The following is an 18,701-nucleotide window of genomic DNA, read 5'->3' as shown; positions in this document are numbered from 1 at the left end:
TCACAGGTACATACATCATACATGTATATATTTTTTTTTTTTTTTCATTTTTCATGGGGGGAGGTTTGGACAAGCATCATCAAAGATTGTCTCCATTGAATCTTTTAAATCATCTATTAGACATGATTGTTGTTAGTTAAACTGGATAAAGCAAATATTGTAATCAATAAATCACCTAATTTGTTATGTATGACGTGTATCTATTATATTTTACACTCAAAATTGATCAAGATATTTTCATTGGTGATTTTTTTTTAAACCAACGCATTTCAGGTGAAAACATACTTACATATCATGGTGAAATTAGTAAAAATTATAAAAACCCCCAAAATTATTCAGTAAAAAAAATAATTACAAGTAAAAATTGAATTCATTGAATTATCAAGTTTTATCATATGTTTTGATGGGGAAGAGCTGTGCGACCAATTGGTTTAAAAGATCACCAATGAAAACAAATACATTGATAAAAAAGAAAACTTGTTTTTCTATAAATATCGTATTTATAATATTTACCGTTAACAGCATTGATGTATATATATTTTTTTAAAATTTCAGATGAAAATTTCCAATGATAACCAGAATAAGCTGTGTAACCTGAATCCGCATCGTTACCTGCTGGGTGTGCCTACAACTGATCCTCAGTTTATGAAACCCGTTGGTAATCGACCGGTCTCCATAGCCACAACCCAACAACCAGTCACAAAACCTGGTGTCTCCCCTCTTTCAACTGCTCCATCCCCTCTTAATCTCCTTCCTCCTTCCCCTACACCCAACAATGTAAACACAAACCAATTTCCACCCTCTTTACAGTACAGAGGACCCAGCCCTTCGTTTTCCTCCCACGTACCGATTCCTCCAGTTAATGTTCGGCAACAGCAGCAACAACAGATGCAGCAGCAGCAACAACAGTATCCGCCAGTCAGCCAAACTCAGTTTGCTCGGAGGGGACCATACCTTCCTTCTCAGCCACCCTCTCAGATCCAAGCGGGTGTAAATGAACGCTACCCTGGTGGAGGAAATAATCCTATGAATCGACTTGCTATGTCTGCTGGGGGACCCATTCCTCCCCAACCAGACTCTAATCAGTACTCTGTAGGGAACACGGCCCCTCCTCCTCCCCCTCCACACTTTACTGGTGGGGGCCTTATCCGGCCACCGCCACCACCACAACCATCCCAGCAACAGCAAGGTCCCCCTCAGGCTTCAGCCCAGTCATCACAAGGACAAGGTCCAGTTCCTTCGTCCCAAGTCCCTAACATACCCCCAAATTATACCACGACCCAATCCTTTTTGCCCCCATCATCAAAGTTTTCAGCTGCTGTTCCTTCCCAACCTTCAAATGGAGGCCCCCTTAGTAATCACCAGTTTTTGTCATTTCCCAATCAACCTCCTCCCCCTCCGCCTTCACATTATCAGCAAACATATAATAATTCAGGAGACAGTATGAAGGGGCAGAAACCAACCAATAATATGCAGTGTCAGAAATCGACCCCATCTCCAATCGGTGGTTCTCTTGTTGGTCCCCATCAAAATTCTGTTTCACACCAGCAGCAGCAAGTTTCTCATCAACAGGGCCTTGGTCAACCACAACCTCCCCAGCCACCACAGGCACAGGTACATCCAGAATCTCTGAATAAATCCTTGTTGAATCCTCTAGGAGCCCTTTCTCAGTCACTGGGACTCTCCTTGGTAAATAGCTGCTCCCCAACAGAGGACACTGACCCAAACAACCTTCAGCAATCCTGTGATGAGTTCAGTACTGAGACATCAGAAATTTTGGGAGGTTTTTCACATTTGGTAGCCATTAAGGTAATTTAAACTTCTTTTTTTTTTTTTTTACTTGGAAATCTTTTACAAAAAGTACATTTCTAGAGTGCTCATTTTATTGATGTCTTTTGCTAAGCAATTAGACTCAAAGGCAGGTAAGGATTTTAGAAGACAGAACATTAGAGGAAGTGCATTCTGGCCTACAAAAAATTATGTGAGAAGCCCCATCAGCATTTTCAAAAAGAGGAGGTAAAGTTTGGGAGGATGGATCACATGTACAAATATATTGGAAGGTGGGATACAAAATTTAATTATGGCTATATAAAAGACAAAATTTAATTATGGCTATATAAAAGACAAAATTTAATTATGGCTATATAAAAGACAAAATTTAATTATGGCTATATAAAAGACAAAATTTATTCTTAATCATGATGAAATTAAAACATAAAATTGATGAAATGGCTAACTAATCAATTTCATACCTCGCTCAACAGAGCTAAATCAAGGTTAGGAATTACAATTAAAAAAACATGAAATATGGAACATATAGCAAGGGGGGAAAGAATCAGATAGAAACCACATTAAATCCTAAGAGATTTTCTTTTTGTTTACAAAGAGTTCTCAAGGACTTGATGTAAATAGTTTATAGGATCTTCAGATAAAAGGAGGAGTGCGACTTGCTCAGAATAAAGAATAAGAATAGTTATTTATAAGATGCTCACCAATGGACGAACCATAGATATTTTTCAAAATATCCAATGGCAAATTTACATGTCAAATTATTGTTAGAATGTGTTGTTTTCCCAGGATGTCTATGTCCTCCCAATGTAGTGTGAACTGCAACTATATTTAAATAAACAATAAAATTATTGGGGAGGGGGGTCAAATTGAAGACAGAATGAGTCCCGGTGGAAAAAAAATTGTGCATTCAATGCAAAATAACATTGTTGTACAGACAGCAAAATTTGTTTGGCAGATCTTTCACTTATGTTACGCAGCCAACATAGATGAAGATAAATAGCACATCTGTGAACAGATGCTTTTTAAAATTTTATTCAAGTTAGACACTTCTATTTTTATTGTACGTTCAACAATGTCTAAAGAAGAACCATTGTTGCAGAGGATCTTAGTAATGAATTTAATTTCATCATTCGGTCTTCAAACAAATTATTAAAGTCATATGCGTAAGGGTTTTAATTAAATTGAATTTTTGTTTTGGACAAAAAGAGTTCCAATGTGTATAAAGACCAGTAAACGTTATGATAGACTGAAGTAAGAAAAGCTGATGCAGCTTTGGAAGCTAATACATCCAGAAATGGAAGAGGAGAGTTAGCTTCCTTATCTAACGTAAACTTAAGACCTGGATGAATGTTATTGGTGGTGTAAAAAAGCGTCTGCTTCCATTTCATTGTTAAACAAAAAGTGCTGTTGACATAAGTAAAGGTTTGGCTTTTGATAACTAGATAACAGACCCTCTTCATATTCACCAAAACTAATCCCAAGGGAGAACCAATAGAAACACCATCGATTTGCCTGTACATAATCTCATTAAAACTGAATTTGACCGAACTAGTGTTTAACAATGAGATATCTATTACCATTTTTTATTAAGTCTTTGGTATAACTCAACCGATGGTTTGAACCTTGGTTTCTTCTCCCATTAGCAAACACTCTTAACATTATGACCAATATATCTTTATAGACTATTTTAAATTTAAAGAAAACATTATCTTATTTAAAGTTTTAACGTATTAGGAAAAATGATGGAATTTAGATTTTCAGGTCTTGTCTAGAATTCCCCTTATATTAAAAAAGCAAAAAATAAAGAAAAATCTATATGATGTATGTACCAATGACAAAAGGAAAATATCATATTCCGAAAATTATGTAATTTGATCAAGTAGTTTTATTTTCATAAAGAAATTTAATGGGAATTTGTAGGTATCACAACATAAATCTAGTAAGTATAAATGATTGTTAGGTTATCTTCCTTTGTTTCTGAAATTTTTTCAAAATGATCGGCAAGACAGTCACTCCTTGGATACTCGTAAAATTTGATTTTCTTATTTAAAGGTGAAATTACTTGATCAATTTACGTAATTTTTGGAATATGATATTTTTGTTTCGTCATGGGGGCATATATCATGCAGATTTTTCTACATTTTTGTTTTTTAATATAAGGGACATTTTGACAAAACCAAATTTTCTTGATGTTGTTTTATTTAAAACTTGGAATGTTTTTATTTTTGTAGCCACCAAAATCCAGTCAGGTAGAATTTCTGGCCTCTTCAAAACCTTTTCAAGGACATGCTGAAGTAAGTTCATAATTGTCTTATATCTATATACTAGCCGAGTTACCTGGTATCGCCTGGGGCAAAAATGTATCTTCCCTACCTCTCTCTCTTTGTTCCCTCTCCCTCCCTATGACTTCCTTTTTCTTTGCTCAACACATTTGTTTCTCTGGTCATACACACACATATGACTTAAGTCAGTGTAAGAGAAATAATTCTGTAAAAATTTCATACATACTTCCATTTATGTGAATATATTAAAAGATGCGTATATGCCTTGATATTGATAACATTTGGTCTCTAATGAATTTCTTTTTCTAAATTTTAGATATTATACATCTGAGGCAATATGAATCAAGAAAAATATAAACTTTGTGGGCCTTTAGTAGTTTTGGACTTTTAACTGGACATAAAAGCACACAAACAACTGCCTTTTATATAATAGTAAAAGAAGAAATGAATATGAAAGATGTGTCTTTCCATTAACTACTGTCATGAGAAAACATGGCATAGCATCACACTACCAAGGTTGTGAAATTGGAAGCTACAACTGACAATTGCAAAAACTCTTAAAATTCCAAAATATCTGACGTTAACTCCTTACTTTAAAGTCTTCCAATATTCAGATTGTCTGTTGATTTTCCAAAAATTAATAATTTTTGTGATTCATAATACTAACTAGAAACTAGTATTTAAGAAAACAGGCCAATAAATGACATTAAATCTGCAGCTCATTTTGTTATTTTCCATCCTGAAATGTTTAAATAATGGCTACCATATGGATTTCTGGGAGTAATAAAATGTAGGTCAGCCAAGTATATAATATGGTTCCCAGCTTTTACAATGTTCGCCATTATTATCATATTTGGTTTAATGTCTGGCTTTACTATTTATGTATGACAGATTAAACACAATCACTGGCTCCTGATGATTCTCTATTCAGGCAATTTATGCACATCATTTGAACAATCTGATTCCTATCATCATATTCAGGCAATCTAGGGTCCTGGATATGACCTTAAACTATATCCAGTGGTGAGGCCCCAGCTTGTGGGCTTTGGGGAGTGTGGAGCCACCCTTTAATTACCATTGCTCCCAGGTCCACTCTGACCCGGAGTGGTAGTACCTGTTAGGGTCCCAACTATGGGTTAAATAGAAACCAACGTGAAAACAAAAAATATATTCTATTAAAATTTTTTTTCAAAATCTTTGGATTCGGCATTAAATAACCCGGAAAGTGTTGATATGACGTAAAACAAAAACAACCAACCAATCAGGCAATCTAGGCCTGTCAACCTGAAGTATTTGAAGTATTCTTGTAGTATAAAATAAAAATAGTTGTAACCACTATCAATAATTTCCCCCACTCTTTATCTGTGCCTAACCCTAAACGTAGATTCCATGAACAAAGCTTCTTTCTTAGAACTGCACGCCTGTGGAACTCTGTTCCATTTTCCTGCTTTCCAGCTGGCTACAATTTGGTTGTCGTGAACAAGATGAGCCATCACCTTAAGTAATCTAATTTACCAAATTTCCACTATTAATGATTACTACGACATTTTCCCATTGACTACTGTACACTCATTAACCCTTATCCTTGAGTGGCCTCCGGACCTTGATAAGTCATGATTCGTTTAAAAAAATAAAAAAAAAATAAAACAGAGTTAGTCACAACTTTCATCCTAGAGTTTACTTTTGACAAATATCTTTTTACATTCATATATTTACCAAAAATAAACATTTTTTAATATTCCCTGAAAAAAATTGTACAAAAATGTTCAGACTAAATCTTAAGTGACTTTTTTTTTTTTTTTAAATTAAATTTGAAATTTTTGCTTAATTTGCTTAATGTAAAAGCAGAATCGTAATGAAAAATATCATTGTAATCGTTTAGTTTAACATCCATTTTACACACTGGCAAGCATTAGATGGCTTTAATAAATTGACTTCCAAACTAACCTATTTCTGGCCAGGTCTTTATTTGTCCCTTTTTTCTTTATGCCTATTTTTTTTTTTTTTTTTTTTTTTTTTTTTTACACAGTGATCACCACTTATCAAGGCCCAGAAGCCACTCAGGAATAAGGGTTATTGCAAGTACATTACGTTAGTGTGGAGAACTAAAAATAGAATTTTTATCAGTTCCTTATGTTTTCCTTGATTTTCCTTTTTGTAAACTAAAAGTGCTACTTCAACTCTTCTAGCATATTCTAAAACATATAAACATACCTAACTTCATGAAGATAGAGGGTGAGTCACGGGAAACGGGTGTTTTTAGAATGCTCCTTGCTCTCATTGAGGATGGTAGTCTTTAAATCTGCTTAAGATACTGTTTAGTTGGTTGTTATTTATTAAAAGAATTTATTAAAAACATCCGTTTCCTGTGACTCACCCAGTATATAAAGTTAGGTATGTGTTATATATGTTTGTATGTACAGGATTCACTCCTAAATTAATTAACTGATCATTTTGAATTTTGAAGCACAGCTTCTAGGATTAAGTAATGTGAGGTATATTTAGTTTGATTTTTTTGCAAATATTGTAAGAGAGTGGAAGTTTGTGAAAATTGATTTTTATGAAATTTTAACAAAGGCTACTATACATTAATTAATAAATATTCCCCAAATTTCAGCGTTTTTTTTTTTTTTTTAATTATTTTAAAGGATTTTTAGGGGATATCATATGGGTGCAACTTCCATTTGAAAATTTAAAAATTTCAGATTTGCATTAAATTTTATGCATAGTCGTTAAACATCAGTTAAACAAAATTTCCTGTATTTCAATTTCTTAAGAGCCTTAAATATTAGACATTTTCTAGAATTAAAAGATTCCAGACATAAAGTTTCATTATATTACAGATTTTAATTTTCATAAATGGATATAAAAATGCTGCAAAACTTATGTTCAGGAAGTAAATTTAACCTTCACCTTGATCACATCCTAAAATTGCTTCTGACCAGTTTTGTTTACTGTTAGAAATATTGAATTTTCAGAATGCATTAAGTCACATTCCAATATTTTTCTGTTTCACTTTTAAAATTTAAATGTTTTTTTTTTATTGTTTTTGATTCTATAAAGTTTTAAGTAGAATCAAATAGAAAATTTTGTTTATTAAAATATTTTTCTATTATGTCTGAATTATCTATGTCTTATTATCTATTTATGTCTGAAGTAGCAATTGTACGGTCGCTTAATTTTATATATTAGATTTACTTTCCCTGCAATAATTAAACAGGTGCTAAATTTGTAATTAATCTAATAACCAAATCTTGATAATATTCATTTTCTGATCTTTATTTTTATTTTTTTGAAAATGCAGGAATAATTATTTTGTTAATTCGTTTTTATTCAAATAGTTACAATATAATTTAAGGATTTCTTTTTAACTGCCATATAAAAATATTTTGTAATTTTTTAGATAAGAATTACTAATTTATATATTAATACCATAGTACCTTTTAACATACGTACATACATGTGTCATGGTTTTCAGATTATAAATTATTTGATCGAGAGATCCTATTTATTAAAAATGAAGGATAGAAGGTAATAACTAGGGCTATGACAACAGCATATTCTTTTCATTGTTTTGACTCTCGAGTATATATCCGACACAGTTAGACACAGTTAATCAACCGAGAACCACATCACTCTATATTAAACCATATAAGATATTAACGGATACATACTCGAGTGTAAAAAGAATGAAATGAATATGCTGTTGTCCTAGTCCTAGTAATAACATACTACAAACATTAAATTATTCTACAGATACGCTAATTTAATGTTTGTAGTATGTTATCACCTTCTATCCTCCTTTTTAATAAATAGGATCTCCCAATCTCCAAAAATGCAATGAAAAAAAAAAAAAAATTAAAATAAAAAATGATGTCGCTTTTGGGCCATATATGAAACTAAAATATACCATTTTGGTCTTCTGGCCAAGGGTAGTATCTGTTCTGTCTAAAGCTGGTATAATGATATCGTGAGGTTTCCATTCGCGCCAAGCGTGCATACAATGGAAATATGTCACAGACATCTATAAGGATATTGGAGATAAACCATAATAACCAAATATATTCTGACACTACATTAACCAAATTATTTAAATAAATACTTTTACAGTTTTGATAAAAGGGCTACAATAATATTGTGGGGGCTCCATTCATGCTGAATGTCCACAGAATACCCAGCAGCAATATATTACATATGAAATATACCACTGTGGAATTCCACAAGTTTCACTAGTTTGTATTATGTGAGCATCTGTTCTTATCTTGGATGTTATTCTCATATGGTACAACAGATAAAACATGCTAAGTAATAATCAGTTCAAGTGGCAATGTTCTTGATATAAGATTCAATTCTCAGTACAGATGATGCTAAAAACACAATCACAAATTACTCAAGTCATGGCTAATGGAATGAGAGCAAATTATCCCTGTGGATTAAATAAAGGATTCAGTTTGAAATTCCATACAGATTTCAGAGTTTGATGTGAATATTCCTGAATTCAACAAGATGCACTTGAAGAAGGTCACAGCCGAAATGTGAAAATAAAACTCAAGATGAGAACAGTAATCTAAATAATCCAAATAAAAAAAATGATTTTCCAAATATTTTCTGAGAGGGGAAATCTAGGATTTTTCTTCTTTTTTTCTTTATCACTTTTTAAAATATATTTTTCAATTTCTTCAAGCATTTTAAAAACAATTTAAAAATCTTTTTTTTTTTTTTTTTTTTTGAAAAAGGGCGTACCCAAGCCAGACAGTCCGCCTGCAACTCCAGGGAAAAAGTAAGTTTATTTTTTTCATCTTAAATCTGTGCTACTTATGTATATATTTAAGTTTTATTTTATTGGAGAAAATCCAGTCTGGGATCAAAGCAGAGTTTAATATCTGTTTTGTCCTTAGTCATTGAAGGAAACAATTTTAGTTTTCTTCCAATGTTAAGTACCACTTTTTGAGGAGCTGAATTTTCCCCTCAGTAAAAACTTTGTCTTACTCTACTCTTGTTGAGAGTAATTAAATAGTTCAAATAGTTGTTTTTGCTTGATGAGTGCCATTTTATTTTTATTTTTAATTTCAGCCTTCTTGGTGCAGATACTGAGTGTTTGTCTGGAACCAGCCATGAGATGAACTCTCAGCCTGGCACATACTCTCTTTTTAGTTCATCTCCTTGGTCAGTGCACATTACAGCTGCTGGAGACTCCAAGAGTAAGTACATGTATTTTTTGTTATATTTTTCATGAAATATAGCCATTATATTGTTGTTATTATATTGTTGTTATTTTTTTGCTATTATATTGTTGTTATTGTTATATTGTTGCTATTATGTTATTATTATATTGTTGCTATTATATTGTTATTGTTATTATTATATTGTTGTTATTATGTAGTTATTATATTGTTGCTATTATATTGTTATTATTATATTGTTGTTATATTGTTGCTATTATATTGTTGTTATTGCTATATTGTTGCTATTATGTTATTATATTGTTGCTATTATATTGTTATTGTTATTATTATATTGTTATTGTTATATTGTTGCTATTATGTAGTTGTTATATTGTTGCTATTATATTGTTGTTATTGTTATATTGTTGCTATTATGTTGTTATTATATTGTTATTATTATATTGTTGTTATTGTTATATTGTTGCTATTATATTGTTATTATATTGTTATATTGTTGTTATTGTTATATTGTTGCTATTATATTGTTATTATTATGTTGCTATTATATTGTTGTTATTGTTATTATATTGTTGCTATTATTGCTATTATATTGTTATTATATTGTTGTTAGACAGCAAGTGAATAAAGAATATGGCTGTTTGGTATAAGTTTTACTTTACCATTTTCTTCGAAATAGTGTTCTTTTTCTGCATTTCTTCCTGATCTAAAATGCACTAAACATTAATGTTATTTTTTTCCCTTTCCTTTTTGTTAAATTTAATCAAAAACCACAATTTTTCTCTAAAAAAAACCAAAAAAAAAAAAACCCAACCAAACTAAACACTATAAATAAATATTTGAAGATATAAATAACTTAAAGCATAAAAACTTTTACTAAAATGACCGGATTTGGCATTAAATAACCTGAAAAGGGTTTATATGCCTTGAAATAAATCAATCAAGTCAAACACTATGAATAAATATTTGAAAATATAAAGAAATTGTATTATAGTATACAATTTTTTCCAGAATTACTGGATTCAGCATTAAATAACCGGGAAAGGTTTGATATGCTGTAAAACAAAACCACCAACCTTCTTCTTAACATGCAGGTTGAGGGACATCATTTACACAGGTGGACCTCAGTCCAGGTGGATGGTTGGCTGCATGCATGGAAATATCCAAGGAGGTTGAAGCAAAAGTTTTACAGAAGGGTTTAAGTTTATTCTGAGAGACATATTTAACACATGCAAGAGAGACTAGTATTCTCTTAACTGATTAATTAACTAATTTATTAAGGATGAATAGTGGACACAGTGACAGATCTTAGGAGGAGGGTATTTTACTCTTGTGGATTACCAAGGTTTTTCTTTTATTATTAGAACATTATTGGCTGTCTTGCACAACATCCCATAGGTAGACTAAACTCAAACGTTTCCTTTTCTCTGTCAACTTTGATATCCATTATGTCATGCCATGTTAGCTGATGTTTCTTAGTTTTTATTCTACTTTGACCTGTTGAACTTATCTGGTCTTACATGAGATCTCTACCTGTCATATTTTGGTGGAATCTGTTTATTTCCCAAACTTTGTATCACTTCAAACTGCACTTAGTTCAACATCATGTACTCATTACTCAACATAGAACCAACCATTATATAAAACAAATTCTGTTAACTACTTTATCTGATAGTTACTAAAATTGCTGTCTTGAGTATGACCTTAAGACATCCAATGCTAAGGTCCAATTTGGGAACTGTGGAGATTGTGGAATTGCTTCTTAGTTACCATTGGTTCCAGGTTCACTTTGACCCAAAATGGTAATACCTGTTAGGGCATCTGCTGCTACCAGATCAGACTGTCTGAAAATACTTGCTTCCTGGCCAAAAAATGCACCAAACATTGATGTTATTGTTTTCCCTTTCTCTTTACAAAACTCAATCATGTTCTGCAAAGGCAAAAACAAAAACAATAATTTACTTTCTATAAAACAAAACAAACCCCATGAATGAATATTTGAAAGTATAAAGAACTTTTAAAAAAAACAAACTTTTCCAAAATTACTGGATTCAGTATTAAATAACCGGAAACAAGTTGAATATGCCATAAAACAGTCACCCAACGAAAATTGCCTTCTTAATTCCATTTTCATAATTATTTCTGAACTCATCTAATTATTTGAAATCGCAACTATTTTCCTCCTCCTCTTTGATTGCAGGTCTTGGTTCCTCACCATTTTCCTCGCAGGCCAGTAGCATTCGCAACTCTCCTGATCCTTTATCGGAGAACTATGGTCCTGAGTCCTCACTAGTTACTGCAAACTTTGGCGGTTTTGGTTTCACATTCTCTTCCAGCTCTGACCACTGGGTCACATCTCAGCCAGCTACTGTGCCCCAGCAACAACCTACTACTCCTGCTGCTGCTGCTACCGCTGCTGCTGCTGCTGTACCCCAACAAATGCCGACTGGGCCAGCCAGGGTTACACCATCTTACTTGTTACATGGAAATATCCAGGTACAGTTTTTGTCTTTTGTTTAAGTTATTAGCATCTTTTCATTTGAGATATATATATATATTCAAGCACATCTGATTGAACACGACAGAGTTCTTTTTTCCAATTTTGTTCGATATCTTTTCAATTCATCAAACAGTCTTTTTTATTTCGGCTAGCATGTTGTATATTATGGCACCCAAAAGAAAAGAAGAACTTTGTCATGTTCAATCAGACGTGCTTGAATAATGACTTGCTGCCAAAATATACAAAAATATATATATATATATATATATATATATATATATATATACACACACCAAGTTATAGGTATTCAAGAGAGAAAACGCATGAAATTTAATGAGATTATTAAGAGTGCTCAATAAAAAAGTGCAAGAAATATATATATCTATATATATATATCTTGCTCTTTTTTATTGAGCACTCTTAATAACCTCATTAAATTCACAAGTGTATATATATATATATATATATATATATATATAGTGATTGAATGAAAAAAGCCTTTATTCCAAAGTTCATAATGTTGACCATCTTATAATTTATTCCTTTAATTCAGTTGACATTTACAATTCTTCACAGTATCTGTTTCGTAGCGCAAAATCAATCACTTAATTATTATATCAATCAGTGACTCTATTTTGCCCTTAACTCATCAGAAGAAATAGCAACAATCAATTCATCAAAACGAAATAAAGTGCTTTTTGACATGATTAAAAATCAGAAAATTGGAAAAGAAGCTGTAAATATCTTATACTATGTTGACATTACTCCATGTTTAACATATTATATTTTGGACAAAAGTCATTTTTCTCACAGCTAACTTCAATGTGGCAACAGCAACCACTGAAGAATTGTTCTGGATGAATCACTTTGTCGTTAAAAACAAGAAATTCTTCCAAGATGAACAGATAAGAAGCATTTGTTGAAGCAGCTGACTCATTGTTACAAGATTTTAAAAAACAAACCAGCAATATTAGCTTTGATCAAAGCTCTCCAGCTATCAAGAAATACTGAAACATGGCACAGTGAAGCCATTGCTGAGGATTTGATCCAACAACTTTGAAAGAACATTGCAGATTGTGAATGTTTCTCACTGTAGTCTTTTGACATGAGTGATACAGCACAATTGTGCATTTTTATTTGGATGGTGTTTACTGACATGACTGCAAAAGAGGAGCTGTTAACAATACTGCCTATGAAAGAACACACGAAGCGAGAACGTATTTCAGTACTTTAAAAACTGAGAAAACTCAGCTCCCAGTCTGCAAATTAGTGTCCGTTACCATGGATGGAACATCTGCCATGGTTGACCGTTCAGGACGATGATTTTCTGAACTTCCTCAATTATCACTGTATTATACACCAACAAGCGTATTCAACATAAAAGAGATAATAGACGTAGCAACAAAGATCGTCTGTTCTGTTAAGGTCAGATCTCTTCAAAGATAGCTGTTCCATGCACATCCGAAGAAGGCTGAGTGCGATCATTCTGAGCTGTTGCTGCAGACTGATGTGAGATGGCTAAATCAAGAGAAATTCCACCAAAGATTTCAAGAACTCTTGCTGGAGATTAAGGAGATTTTCTGTGAAGGTAAATATGCAGATCATAACCAACTAAATGAACATCAATGGCTGCTGGACTTGCGATTTTTAACTGATCTGAACCACATGTTGAACCACATCTTAATCTAAAGTGGCAAGGAAAAGGCAGGACTGTAGTCAATATGATCAGCTCAGTTAATGCTTTCAAACAAAAAATGTAACATCTCTCCTCCAAGCTTCAATGCCATGATTTGGCAAAATTTCAGAACTTCACAGCAGAATTGGAGACACGAGAGCAGCCATGTGCACAGCTTGACAGTGCATACTACATAAAGAAAATTGATAGTTATCTGTCAAAGTTCGACAAACGCTTTTAAAACGTTGCTTTACTTAAGCCAGTCATTACATTCATGTGATACCCTTTCCAGAAAGATGCTGAGGTTGTTTCACTCGCATTGAAAATTGCAGCATTGTTTCACCTGAACTCTTCTGTAATGAAGGACAAGCCGACATTCAGCTGAAGGCCAGAGCTCATGGAACAATTCTGAAACTTAAGCACAGAGGACAAGATCAAACAACATCAAAAGATGTGCTACATTCTTGACTGCATTGTTTGGCTCCACTTATGTGAGTCAGCCTTTTCTCATATGAAAATCATCAAGTCCAAATAGCCACTCCACCATGACTGATGAGCATCTGGAACTCTGCTTGAGACTAGCTATTAGCAGCTACCATCCGAACTATCCACCTGTGACTGATTTCATTCAGTGCAAGTCATCAGGTTAAAGTAATGATAAAAAATGTAGAGAGCTGTACTGTGCAATATGGCTGATGCCGTAATACAAGGTACACCTGCATATACTGTACATATAAAGTTTCTCAATGTATTTATAAACTAGCGCTGCCGTCCACTATTGCCCGGTCGTAAAATACACTTAAATATGATATTTTGATGAATGCAGATTTTGTATTTATTATTTTGTATTGGACCCAATAAATAGTAATGATTTAAAAAGTCTAAAAACAAAAAAAAATGACTTGTGCGCCACCATCGAGAATCAAAACAAAAACGTTTAACTTATGCTTTACTTTTTCCTTTAATGTTAATGCCTGAGCTATGAAGACATGTTTGCTGCAAGGCTAAAAATTAAAACATGAACCAATAGCTATTACGTCATGCATGGATATCCGTAATGCCGTTGTCTGACCTTCACCTGGCAAATTCCATTTTTTAATTTTTACACTTTTGCACCGATTTTCCCCAACTAAAACCCAAACTAAAAGTTTTGCATGGGTTTGACTACTCTGTATATTAAGTTTTATGTCTGTAAACCAAAAACTGACAGAGGAGTTTGGTAGGCAAAATTTTTTAAACAAATATATATATATCTCCACATATACAAATATATCTAGAAAGAGGTTTGTTCTTACTATAACCATTTTAAGCAAATATTACGCAAGTATAAATCATGTAGAATATCTGCATGAATATAATTACATGTAATAATTTACTAAAGATCATCATCCCATAAGAAAACCAAAAAAACTAATAGAGAATTAATTAAAATGATGAATGCAGTTCCACAACCGATTTATAACAAATTGTATTTTCTTTTTAAATAAATAGAAAAAAGTGTTTTTAATATGAATGTCAATACACACACACAAAAAAAATCAAATTTATAGTAGTGTAGATAATGTGTTTTGTATTTTTTTAGTAGGTGGTAGATCATTTTTACTTGGTCATATCATAAGTAGTTCTCATGATGAAAATGTGTGTACACTCTTGATTTAGAATTATAGGGTCATATCGGACAATTATTTCAGCCTAATGACCTCTTCAGATTCAAACTGCAAACTTTGAAAAGGCTATTAAATCAAAATTATTGTCTGCAATATATTGAAACAACATAATGCATAATTATGGTTGATTATTGCTTTATTTAAAAAATCTATTTTGCACTGTTTTCACACCTAACTCATACATACAGGGTGTTTTAGTAAAATCGGATACTTAACAAAAATAAAATAAAATGGGCAATAAAAACAAAGTTATACATGGAAAAACTCAACAGATTATTTAGAAATATTTACATTCTAATTTTTTAATGTAACCATCACTAATGAAAATGACTATCTCAAGGCAAACACAAAATGAGTTCTACACTTTGGTGACTATGTACTTGTCTATAACACCGAACACCTCTACAATGGCAGTCTTCAGAGAGTCAACCATGTTGTAGGTATGCTTGTTGGTCTTGGCCTCAATCACACCACATGAAAACTAGTCAAGAGGTTGCAATTGAGCGGAGAGGGTGGCCACAAGTTTAATGATCAGTGATGAGCAACATTGTTGAGGAACCAGGTCTGGGTCATCTGAGCCGTGTTTACAAGAACGAAGTCCTGTTGGAAAACATAGAGACATCTGCCAGTGATCACGTTCATTCAGGACTTCACCATACTCCTTTGCATCTCTTGATATTTCACCATACTCCTTTGCATCTCTTGATATTTCACCATACTCCTTTGCATCTCTTGGTATTTCACCATACTCCTTTGCATCTCTTGATATTTCACCATACTCCTTTGCATCTCTTGATATTTCACCATACTCCTTTGCATCTCTTGATATTTCACCATACTCCTTTGCATCTCTTGATATTTCACCATACTCCTTTGCATCTCTTGATATTTCACCATACTCCTTTGCATCTCTTGATATTTCACCATACTCCTTTGCATCTCTTGGTATTTCACCATACTCCTTTGCATCTCTTGATATTTCACCATACTCCTTTGCATCTCTTGATATTTCACCATACTCCTTTGCATCTCTTGATATTTCACCATACTCCTTTGCATCTCTTGATATTTCACCATACTCCTTTGCATCTCTTGATATTTCGCCATACTCCTTTGCATCTCTTGATATTTCGCCATACTCCTTTGCATCTCTTGATATTTCACCATACTCCTTTGCATCTCTTGATATTTCACCATACTCCTTTGCATCTCTTGATATTTCACCATACTCCTTTGCATCTCTTGATATTTCACCATACTCCTTTGCATCTCTTGATATTTCACCATACTCCTTTGCATCTCTTGATATTTCACCATACTCCTTTGCATCTCTTGATATTTCACCATACTCCTTTGCATCTCTTGATATTTCACCATACTCCTTTGCATCTCTTGATATTTCACCATACTCCTTTGCATCTCTTGATATTTCACCATACTCCTTTGCATCTCTTGATATTTCACCATACTCCTTTGCATCTCTTGATATTTCACCATACTCCTTTGCATCTCTTGATATTTCACCATACTCCTTTGCATCTCTTGATATTTCACCATACTCCTTTGCATCTCTTGATATTTCACCATACTCCTTTGCATCTCTTGATATTTCACCATACTCCTTTGCATCTCTTGATATTTCACCATACTCCTTTGCATCTCTTGATATTTCACCATACTCCTTTGCATCTCTTGATATTTCACCATACTCCTTTGCATCTCTTGATATTTCGCCATACTCCTTTGCATCTCTTGATATTTCGCCATACTCCTTTGCATCTCTTGATATTTCGCCATACTCCTTTGCATCTCTTGATATTTCACCATACTCCTTTGCATCTCTTGATATTTCACCATACTCCTTTGCATCTCTTGATATTTCACCATACTCCTTTGCATCTCTTGATATTTCACCATACTCCTTTGCATCTCTTGATATTTCACCATACTCCTTTGCATCTCTTGATATTTCACCATACTCCTTTGCATCTCTTGGTATTTCGCCATACTCCTTTGCATCTCTTGATATTTCGTATTCTTTAGATTCTTCCAACTACTGTTCTCATCTTGATTGTTATTTTCACATTTTCGGTTGATAAAACCTTCAACATTCTTCAGGTGTATCTTGTTGAACTCTGGATTCTGCATGGAATTTTAAACAGAAACTTTTATTCAGTCTATGGGGGTTGCATGCTCTCATTCTGTCAGCCATGACAGGGTAGAAGTCCTAAGTAATTTGCAATTGTATTTTGAGTTTCGTCTGCACCAAGGATTGAACTTTCAGCCTCCAGAAGAGTGTAAGTCTACAATTGAATTTTACCAAATACTTTAGCCACTATGCCACGGATCCTTGCAGAAAATTCTACTATGAATTTTAGAAACCTGGTATTTCAGTTACTTTTTATCAAGAATCAGATTTTACTGTAATACCCTACGTTGCTATGTTTGAAATTATGAGTTTATTTTTTTTCCATTTTATTTATTTTTTCCCTTACAGAATCTTTGGCCAATTCCCGGTCCCTCTCCACTAAAGAAACTCCTCGAAGTCCAGAAACAACAACGTCAAAACGACCCCCATTGAAACTGAAGCTTGAGCCTGCAGAATGATGATACTGCTGTGTTTTTTTTTTTTTTTTTTTCCAAATAAAAAAAAAAAAACCTATTGAGGTGTTCCGGCTTTTACTGCACCTTGTTGAAAGGGAGGCCACTTTCAGTTTGTCACACTGTCATACTGGTCAACCCATTCTTACCACAGAGGGAGTTGTCTTACTAAGGAGCTGCCGATACGAGCGGAGAGGGCCGGCACATCTCCAACTGCTTACAGCCTAGCACTGACAAAATAGCATTTGGGGGAAAAACAACAACAACAAGTATTGACAACTACTAAAATTGCATTGAAAAAAAAAAAAAAAGGACTGAAGCATCTAAGGGAGCTTAACACATACACACACACGATATGATTTGTGAGGCACTCTATGAATTAAAATTAAACAGAGAAAAAAAAATGACATAAAAAATATGCATACTCCAACAACAAACAAATTCTACACATACAACAAACTCCCAAAATGTTAACAGTGTTTTTTTTAATTACTACTTACAATCAACAGATAATAATTATAAACACTCATTACTGCTTTTCTCCCATCAATGGCAGATTTATTTATAACTTGAATATGCAAATGTTTAGTTGTTTGATGTTTCTCCATCAGTCGACTCCTGCTCTTATTAAAAAAAAAATATATACTTTGAAAATTTTCTTTAAAGAAAAAAAAACAGAAAAAAATAGAAAAAGTGACCAAAAGAACTTCATCCCTCTTTTTTTTTCTTTGAAAAAAAAAATAATTGGTGTTTAAAAAAGAAGACAAAAAGTTCACATAGAGAAAGCGATTTGAATATTTCTGAAAGTTAAATATTAAAAATAACACCACATAACTAACAACAAAAATGCTGACCGTTAATAATAATAATTATCATTATTATCATTATTATTATTATTATTATTATATAAGCAAAGGGCAACATTATTATTTGTTGTTGGTTCTAATTCTACTTTTTTTTTAACCAATCAAAACCATCTGAATGTTATGAAAATGAAAACAT

At 32.9% G+C, this 18,701-nt stretch overlaps 1 protein-coding gene across 6 annotated transcripts in view; it reads left to right on the top strand.

The window, feature by feature from the left end:
* The window catches only part of LOC145286266 (uncharacterized), a 281,380-nt gene extending 263,277 nt beyond the window's left edge, over positions 1-18,103 (top strand). For all 6 annotated transcript variants that reach the window (XM_080135098.1, XM_080135099.1, XM_080135100.1 and 3 more), the window contains exons 19-24: positions 556-1,809; positions 4,023-4,085; positions 8,810-8,853; positions 9,147-9,274; positions 11,457-11,752; positions 17,596-18,103. In XM_080135098.1, coding sequence (XP_079991224.1) covers positions 556-1,809; positions 4,023-4,085; positions 8,810-8,853; positions 9,147-9,274; positions 11,457-11,752; positions 17,596-17,679 — 1,869 coding nt within the window. In that variant the 3' untranslated portion in view covers positions 17,680-18,103. The remainder of the gene's footprint in view (positions 1-555; positions 1,810-4,022; positions 4,086-8,809; positions 8,854-9,146; positions 9,275-11,456; positions 11,753-17,595) is intronic.
* The last annotated feature ends 598 nt before the right edge of the window (positions 18,104-18,701 follow it).

The sequence above is a fragment of the Euprymna scolopes genome, chromosome 10 (assembly GCF_053919585.1).
Source record: "Euprymna scolopes isolate OS-2025 chromosome 10, ASM5391958v1, whole genome shotgun sequence".
Classification (NCBI taxonomy): Eukaryota; Metazoa; Mollusca; class Cephalopoda; order Sepiida; family Sepiolidae; genus Euprymna; species Euprymna scolopes.
This window is presented reverse-complemented; position numbering and strand designations above follow the sequence as displayed.